General features: G+C 32.3%; 1 protein-coding gene across 1 annotated transcript; it reads right to left on the bottom strand.

The window, feature by feature from the left end:
* Positions 1–255: 255 nt before the first annotated feature.
* On the bottom strand, positions 256–5,495 carry LOC139847951 (uncharacterized). The gene is made up of 6 exons (XM_071837684.1): positions 5,381–5,495; positions 4,441–4,638; positions 4,094–4,173; positions 1,919–3,442; positions 1,657–1,822; positions 256–1,077 (listed from the first exon to the last, which is right to left on the bottom strand). The coding sequence occupies exons 2-6, from the start codon at positions 4,520–4,522 to the stop codon at positions 470–472; spliced, it is 2,460 nt and encodes an 819-aa protein (XP_071693785.1). The 5' UTR covers positions 4,523–4,638; positions 5,381–5,495; the 3' UTR covers positions 256–469.
* Between the last annotated feature and the right edge of the window lie 4,650 nt (positions 5,496–10,145).

The raw sequence follows: 10,145 nt of genomic DNA, 5'->3' as shown, positions 1-10,145 counted from the left end.
ACATGTTTAGTGGGTATATAGCTTACATTGAAACAAATGTGAAGGTATATAGCGTATTTATAGCTTTAACTGCTTTTTAAATGTATTGTATTACTTAACTACAGCAGTTTTTCCTCCTTAATTCCGCGAATTCGCAATTAAACTAGTTAAGTTAATAATCAAACATTGATTTGATCACAACCTCCAGTTTCTATAATTATGATCTTAACCCACCACTTATAATTCATTACCAGTTGGCGCTTAGACTTGGAGCACAGATAAATCTTGATGAACAAATAAATTAATGATGCAATCAAGAAAACAAGACACCCAAAACATCCTAAATATAACCATCCTACAACTACCTCTTCCTAAACAGCACAAAAACATGCCCACACACCACTCAACCTCATCTACTTAATCTACTTTCACTCGTTTCATTCACACTCATATATACACAAAACTATCCACTTTTTCGAGCTTTCGCTTTTTACACTTTAAAGCTTCCGTAAACACCTCTCATATCCTTAACCGTTTCTTCCACAAGATCACTCAAAATCTGTCTCTCGAACTCTTTGACTAAAACATCAACATCCTCATTGACCAATTCTGACCATGGCAACACTTGAAAATCTCTAGCCACCATGGTATCAAAAAAGTAAAACGATTCATCAACGGTAGGATGTAAATACTCATGCAACATCTCCCACACTTGATCCAATAACGCGTTGCCACATGGCAGTCTCACTAGTTTACTACAAAGTTTTGATAAGTGCGTAGGCGGAGCTAGTACCTTCGAAAGTACCTCGTTTAATAAATCAAATAATACCTTGCTATTCGTCTTGTTTTTATAATATGCTTCCACTTGCTCAAAGACCCTGTTGCTTATCGGTTTTGCAAATGTGTCCCATCTGGTTAGAGACTGATCGAATGAATTGTTGTATAAACCAGATGCGTATAGCAAGTCTTGTATGTAAGCTTCGTCTTCGTCTTCATCTTCATCTTCAACCTCTGCCATTACAGATTCATCGAGTTGTTCTTCAAAAGCAGTCTCCTCTGACTGCCCGTTCTCGAGCTCATGCAACTGCTTTCTTAGTTCTGTCAGATTAGATAAAAATAATAAGTAAAATATGGTTGATAACGACAACCATAACGCGCTTGAAACACTTGTAATATTAGGGTAACCGCCATCATACAGTTAATAACCAAATGCAATATGCAAGTATTTTAAACATGTTAATGACAGCCACGATAAACTTAATAACCAACTGCTTAAAACACTTCGGATTGTACATATTTATAGGATTATCTATTCTGTTATCATCTATATTCATATCTATATCTATATCTATATATAAGTAATGAATATAAATATATATACATCTGTGAATTGTATATATAGGTAATAGGTAATAGGTAATAGGTAATATACATGAATAGTCTAACTCTTCTTAAAGCATCAATGTATACCATGGTTTATACATTTTAAGTACACTTTGGAAGACTTTCAATCTGAATGATCCATTTACCTTATAGCCAATTTTTATTCTCATTTTAACTTTACCTGTACTGTATGATCTGCTACAAATAATATACCATCCAAATCGACCCATTTATAAATAAACGGGTCAAAATTGTCACCACCAGTACATACTAAACAATGTTCAGTTCACTTACCATTTAAGTTGGAACTTATGTCTCTGAAAGCCTGCGGCAGATCGTTATCCTCAGGCATAAATGCACCCGGTGTTGCAGGGCTAGCACAATACGCAGCCCTATACAAGTCATCGTGCATACTACTGCACACAGATGCAGGACTAGGTGGAACCTCAGTCGCATTTGCCTGTAACAAAAATACATAATTTCATTAAAAAAAATTAAAATTTATTAATCTGGTAACAAAAAACTAAAAAGAACTGAAAAAAGTTGTGTTTCTTACTGGTCTATCAGCAAAATTCATCATAACGGTGTGTCCATTCATGATATCTTTTACAAAACTACGATCATTATCGCGAAACTCAGAAGAAGACGACGAATGTATCTTTCTCCGAAACAGCTTTCCCCTCAGTGTTAAGTTGTGCTTCAAATTCGACACTCGTTCCTTCAAATTAAACTTATCTTTCGTATGTTTTTTTACCTTCATTGCTAACTTTTCGCTAGCTTCATGCTTCCTTCGAATGTGGGCCCCCGTTACAACGTTTCGATCTTCTAGAAGAAGCTTTCCAAACGACGTTCCTGAAACCGGTGCTGACATAGATCTAACAAGATTAATTGGAGACAAATTCCTTTGATCACTCATCTTCATATTCATATCAATTTCGACTTTTATTTCATCATCATTCGTTATCTTATCAATATTATGCGATTGTTTCTTTAAAACATTCCTTAATCTTTCTGATAGAAGCCTTCTCGTATCTCGGCTGATAAATTCGGGTGAATTTGTTCCGCTGCACTGAATCTCACCTCGATAAGATCTCGTTGATTCAGAACGAACCAAATTCGTTGCTAGATCTTTCGTAACGCTTTCTCGAACCTGTTTTGCTATTCGTTGCGCGATTTTTTTCGGATCCGAAGGTCTCTCGCTGTACGGTGTCTCGATTCCACCTCCTCGAACGACTCCACTTTTAAACGTTTTTCCTTGTAACTCGAATTTTAACCGTTCTTTAACTTCCTCAAGAAAAACTTCGATATCGTTTCTATCATCAGAAACAACCGACGAGCTGGCATACGGTTCTTCGTGATAACTAGCATTATCCAACCCCGGCCTCAAGATTACTATTTTAGTTGGTGCAGAATATTGCACAGTTTCCTCGAAATCTTCGGTTATTGTTTTCCTTCTTGTAAGAACCGACTGTTTTTCTTCTGATTTTAACGAGCGCGATTTTCTCAGTTCTTCGACTTTCGATGATGAATTTGTATACAGAACCATTTTTTCCTTGTTGAGGTTTTCTTGAGCTATTAACTGCTCGGGAATGGTAATTTCGGTATCATGTTCAACGATCTTTGAACACTCTTTAAACCTAGCCGATTGCCACGCTTCAAAATCTTTCTTAAATTTTTGTAATTCTTCCTCTTGCGGGTGCTGACGTGGCTTCGGTTTTTTTGACTTTTTGCCACTGCTCCATTCATCGAGATCACTATCTTCCGATAAGTGAAATGAATCGTTACTTACTAGTCGAAACGATTTTGAAGGGGATGGAGCGGAGCCCACGGAGCTACTTCGAGTTAGGTTTTCTTTTAAAACGGTGCGTGTTGTATTTTCGGGTTTTTTTTCGGACCATTGTTGTACTGGTTTTGTATCCGGGGGCATTGTATCGACACCCATTAGACGAGCCACGATATTTGGAGCGTTAACTTTGTTCTTTGGTCTTTTGGTCATTTCGTCACCTATTAACTTCTTCATTGGAGCCTCGGTTGGATAATAGCCCGACTCAATCCACTCATGTGTCTCTTGATACCTTGACTGCAAATTTAAAGACGTTAGATAAATATTGGCGAGTATTGTTACTTAGATGTACGTGGCCTAACTGGGTTATCTTGTAACTCGTAACTGTTAGTTACAATTGAGATCTCAAGTATACACAGCATTAAACATATAAATAAATACAAAGCCAGTAACATTTTGAATAATCAGTATGGCGAATAGTTGATTTGGGTGAAACTATTCGTATAAAGAAGAGGTGTCCAAACGGGTGGGTTGGGTAAGATGCTAAAGTGGGTAACTTTTAATACAGCTTAAAACAGGCTCAGCTTGGATTAAACTGACAGTGTAAAAAGTTGCCCCTTTCCATTTTAGAGCTACAACATAACAAGAATCATTCAATTTGGAGTTGAATTTACTGAAATGTAACGGTTTAAACACTAATGCTCATAAATATAAGCACAGATATGAAGCCTGCTGTTGTAGCTCTAAGATATAGCTTAATTATTGATTATACTTGAAAAAATGAAGAACTAATGATCCAAAAATGCAAGTCTCTAGACTTCAAATTCATAGTACACAAACAAGTATATAATTCACATAAATTACCAACCCAGATAAAATAACAATTTTTCTAAGTTGTAATAAAATAAATATAATGATAAAATAAATATAATGATATAATGATCTTACCAGTTCATCATCTTGTGGAGAATAATAGCCCTTGTAAGTTCCCAAAGGAAGATCTAAACTGTTGCGTGGAGCCTCTGCACCTGCAAATGATTAAAGTCATCTTAATTCCTTCCTAAAATTAATACTAATCTCACCATTTTTTCATTTCGTTAAAAGCATATGAAAGAAAAAACAATTCTAAGAATCAAATCAACTTCGACTAATAAATTCGAAAACAATTGCAGGGCACACGAAATGTTAATTTCTGTAATATATTATCCACAACCACAAAATTTAAAACAACAACAACAATATTGATGGTAAAGTTAATAGCAGGTGTGGTTATCAATGAGATTAGTAAATCTTACCACCAATATTTCTCTTATGTACTCTGATTTTTCTAGTCATCCGTCCGTGTTTTAAATCTACGAGATGTAAGAATCCTCCCATACATGTAACGTCACCACCAACAAACCGAATGCGCTAAATATTGCAACGATGCTTTACTCCACCAGCAACAGAACAGTTGCAGCAAACACGTAAAACTTCATTTCATAATTCATAACCTGTAATTATAACTAAATACATAAATATGAATTTTTCTAACGACAACCCCACTTTAACATGTAAAAAAGAATTGTAAATTTTAATAACCGGAATTTGAAAAGTCAATATAAACCCTTACGTACAACATATTAATGCATATTAACGACCACGTTAGGGTTGCCGTAATAAAAATCCACATATATAAGAATACAGTTTTTATTTTTGTTTTTTATTAATCAAAACATAAAAGAAAAGTAAAAAAACAGATTCAACATAATGAGAGTTAATGACTAATAATCACATACTTCTTTAGAAAGTAAAATTGAAATTACACACCACTTGCCGTTTTTGTTCAATACAAAACCAAACAGAAGTTATCAGAAGGAAGTTATACCAGGTAACTACCAGTTCATTTTTTTAACATAATACGTAAATAAATTACATATAAATACTCGTATTTCATATATATATATATATATATATTAGTCTAAATGAATTATATTTGATTAAACCAATAAAACCAGTGCTACAGAATGAAACAGTTTGAATGAGGAACTAATAAAAAACATTAATCATAATTCAGATTTGATAACATTCTAAATCAAACGGTTAACAATAATACAACAATCACATCATCACATAATTCAATAATTCATCCACAATTTCACCATAAACAAAGTGTAGTTTATTATAAAATCACCACACTTAAGAACATCACTTGAAAATTCAGAAAGTCAAATCAGGTAACTATATTTGAATTACCGTTATTAGTTGGAACATCAAACATCAGCATCGATAAATTCGTTCAGATCCGAACTAGAAATTGAAGCTCGTAATATAATCAAAATAATGATAAATTAATGATCAACTATTTCATTGCATCGAGAAAATGGAAGTTGCTGAAAAACACACAGAGAGAGAGAGAGAGAGAGAGAGAGAGAGAGAGAGAGAGAGAGAGAGAGAATGAAACAGGTACACGTTTAGCGAAAGACAGAGAGACACAGAAGTTGTGCTGTTTAATTTTGGTTTAGTTTAATAAAGTAATAAGTATTTGATTAAATGTAATTGTTTCGCTTTTTAGCATGAGACCTCCCACGACCATAAAGCCACTACATCGTGTTGTCATTTTTATTTTTATTTTATTTTTTAAAATACGGTTACCAAGTTGTAAGCCGTTGAATACACCCCATTAACCGTCTATCTATTCCTTATATTCCGTATTATTATTATTATATTGTTATTGTTATTATTAAATTATTAATTATTATTATTATTATTAGGGGATGATTCTCACACACATTTTTTTGATCCTCACACACCAATTGAGTATTATTAGAAGAGTAAAAGGTTAAAATAGGTGTGTGAGGATCAAAAAAGTGTGTGTGAGAATCATCCCCCTTATTATTATTATTATTATTATTATTATTATTATTATTATTATTATAATAAAAAAAACTTAAAAGTTTTAAAACTTACAAAAAATTAGTGGGAAGCCTAGAGACAATCTGGGCCCCCACACCTCTAGCAATAGCAAAACCTATCCTAGTAAAAATATGAGCAGCAGCACCGGCACTAATATCTTGCGCCATCGAACTCTTCTGAACCCGCTTTAGCAAAGAAACAGCCTCATTCTCTAATTCCCCCAGGGAAGAAAATGAGAAAGGAATGAAACCATAACCAATCGCCTGACAGCTAGATTCGTACTTGACCCGCTTTCGACGAGCCGCATCAACCACAGCACGTCCAGGGACAAAGTCAGAAAGCCCAGACTGCGTCAAAGGAGAAGACCCTGTCAAGTCAACACAAACATCGCGACCACAATCCCAGGAATAGAGTAACACATCAGCAGGTCTGAGGGCCCTGTCGTTCCCTCCAGACAACCCAATGTCAACCTCCTTTCTCGCTGAAATCCCAGATCGATAACAAACATCAACAAGGGAATCCCGAACAATATTATGTCGATGCTTAATACCCACCATACCAGCACAAGACACGGCGTGATCCCCGAAAATATATTATTATTATTATTATTATTATTATTATTATTATTATTATTATTATTATTATTATTATTATTATTATTATTATTATTATTATTATTATTATTATTAACTAACTAGCTTTTACCAGCAAATTCGCGGGATTTTTTAAAGGACCAATTAAATATTGCATTGCTAAGTAATATGACTTTCTATAATATTGAATTATTGATTTTTTGGTTCTTGTTAGGTTGTTTAGAAACTAAAAGAATATAGGAAATAATTTTTAAAATTAAATGTTGTTGTTAGCTTTCAACCTTTACTTTTTTTTTTTATACTTATGTTTTTATAATTTTTTCCCTTAACCACCAAAAAAACAGCCATAAAGAAAATCAATCACAAGTCATTATTGATCTCTTCTTCAACCGGGGGGGGGGGGGGGGGGGGGGGGGGTTCAATGCCCGCCTGTTTAAAGACACATCGTGCGCCTTGTACATCATCAAGTTCTCTAATGTTGTTTTTTAGATTTCAAACACCATTAGATGTAATAAAATAAGCAAACTGGGTAAAGGGTCATAAATAAATATTGTACAGGTGCCGACAACAATTTGATAAACAATTTCAATATTTCTAAATAAACACATTGTTTTGTCAATTATGATTATTACATAGCCTATTAACTTATGTTAACTAAACAAAATATGAACTTTTATAAACGGAAAGTTATTAAAAAGTTTTAATACGTTGAGGCCAATTTATTTTTTGCTGAACTTTCTTTTACCCATTTGAACAGCAAAATGTTACCCAAATTAACCCTCTCATTCAAAATTGGATCGAAATCACCACATTCAAAATGGTAGTTTTTGAAATCAAAGAACAAGACGTTGCTATTGACATACCCATCATTAGTATAATACCATCAAATCGTAGTGGAAATTGGACGTAGCAGAGCTTCTTACCGAGTTGTGGATCCGTGAAGAAGCAACTTCCTTCCTTCAACTTCAAAGGTTCAAAGGCACCTCCGGTTCCTAGATAAACATGTCCATTAACATTATAAGTTAATTCTCAATTTGAGTCTTGTGGCCATGGGTCTGTTTTGACCCCAAAATTGTGTTGTCCTCATATTACATTTTCTGACAATCAACATATCAAGATGTTTAATGTTGACAATTTACCTAAATCATCCCAGGATGATCATAACTATAATGATCAGGTCATAGTGCTCTGTCTTGCATCACCCAACCTTTTTCGAATTTATTAGGGCTTTTTCTACCAACGCATTCATTCGCACCTTATACTCCTCGTATTATTGAACTGGGTGCATCAAAAAAATATATACAGAAAACCTAACTCAATATACATCACAAAAACACCATTTCCATAACTATTCATCACAAGATTTAAAAGAAAATACATAACATAACACCAAAAGAACAAAATTCCTTAACAATTAGCCTTGGTTTCTCTCTTGATCTCATCCTTCTTCTTGATTGTGTTGCTGCACCAACTACACAAACAACTCATTAATAGTGACACAACTGGTTTCACTTATAAACACAATTATATAGGTAGTTCATGCCATGTTAAACTCGCTGAATGCTTTCACTCAACAAATACAATAAAATAGTAGATAAAGAGTTAAACATGTAAACATAAAAAAATAAAAAGGCACTAACAAATATATGAAATAAATGCAAAAGAATGGTTGAAAATAAGCATTAACTCCAAAGAAGACACGATATATGAATCAAAAAACTTACGAAGTACAGTCTCTGACTACCCCGATTTTACCATTAATAGATCTAATTCTAATTAGAGAAATAGTGTATTATTAAGCTTAATCCGGCTAGTATTATTGATTTTCCGAATTGACATTAACCTACTAATCGATTGTAAATCTACCTATCTAATGAAAACCTACTCGTATATGACTACTTCGCGTCCTCCACTAAAGCATTTCATAACTCAATCCTATCAATGGTCGCCTCTTCGATGAAAGAAAGCTGTAAGATAGATTGTTTAATAACTATACTTGTTTGACCCACCACATTTCATAGATGTTTCATGAACAGATTTAAAATTCTAAGATTCTTCAAGTGAATAAAAAACAACATATAGAAGTAAAACAGATCAAGAATCAATTGATAATATAACAGCAAAGATAAGGTTAAGGGTAAATACTTTTTTTCTTATTAAATCTTCCTTTGTTTCTCTGCGTGAGGATTTTTCTTGTTCTCATGTTTCTTTAATTTCTGATGCTTCAACTACAAATCATAGAAATAAAATAAAATAATTAGAACAGCACTTTAAATGTAAATGAACTAATTAACAATGTTGTTGTCAAACTAAGAACAGAAAATTAAAGTTGGATATACAAATACATACATTTAGAATCGAACCCATATCAAAATTTTAACTGAGAAAATGGAGATGTAGTTACCTTTTGATTCCGACGTAAACGATGATGATGTAACAATCGATTTTTCAGCAGAAATCAACCTCAAATCCTTGATTGATACCCTTTTTTGGGTTAGATTCTTGAAAAAGATGGAAGTAGAATGAAGGTTTAAGAGTTTCTGCCCTAATTTTGTGTCTATGGGCTCCGATTAATATTGTTGTATAATTGTGATCGAACTCAAAATCGTATATTCTTCTTGTGCTACTACTGTATGCGGATTTGATTTTGGTGAAGAAAGATGTTTGATTTTGTACATGGATTTAGGGTTTTTTTTGTTAAAATTTTGAATGTGATGATAAATAAACTTGGGACCTTAAATTTTAAGAAAAGGCCGCCCCAAATCTAGGTTAGAAGGGTGTTTTAGTAATCAAATAATTCAAGGCTAGGATTATGAGGTCATAAACAAGATTAACAGAAATTTAAGGGTCTAGATCATTGATGATTAATTTAATGGATGTCTAAGATTAATTTTTTATCTAAAGATGATCTATTTTAACTTTTGTTATTATATATAGAATAGAAGATTATAATTATAATTATAATTATAATAATAATAATAATAATAATAATAATAATAATAATAATAATAATAATAATCATAACAATAATAATAATAATAATAATAATAATAATAATAATAATAATAATAATAATAATAATAATAATAATAATAATAATAATAATAATAATAATAATAATAATAATAATTATTATTATTATTATTATTATTATTATTATTATTATTATTATTATTATTATTATTACTAGTGAAATGACCCGTGAAACCACGGGTTTGTTGAAATGAAACAATTTAATGACACATTTTAGGTATTACGTAAATGTAAATGATAAAGTCATTTATTTTAATGACCCGTGAAATCACGGTTTTCGACTAAGAAACTTGTATTTGTTTTTACAAATATATAGAGACGTGTATTTTCGCATACATATGTAACGTAATTAATCTCGTAAAGAGAATCAATTTTTGAATATCAATAATATAATTATTATAATTATTATAATAAAAATAAATCATAATAATAAAGTTTGCTGAAAGTTGAATATTTATATTTTTAATAATAATTATTAG

This window comes from Rutidosis leptorrhynchoides, chromosome 5, assembly GCF_046630445.1.
Source record: "Rutidosis leptorrhynchoides isolate AG116_Rl617_1_P2 chromosome 5, CSIRO_AGI_Rlap_v1, whole genome shotgun sequence".
Taxonomy (NCBI): domain Eukaryota; kingdom Viridiplantae; phylum Streptophyta; class Magnoliopsida; order Asterales; family Asteraceae; genus Rutidosis; species Rutidosis leptorrhynchoides.
Note: the sequence above shows the minus strand (reverse complement) of the source record. Positions and strands in the feature narration are given on the sequence as shown.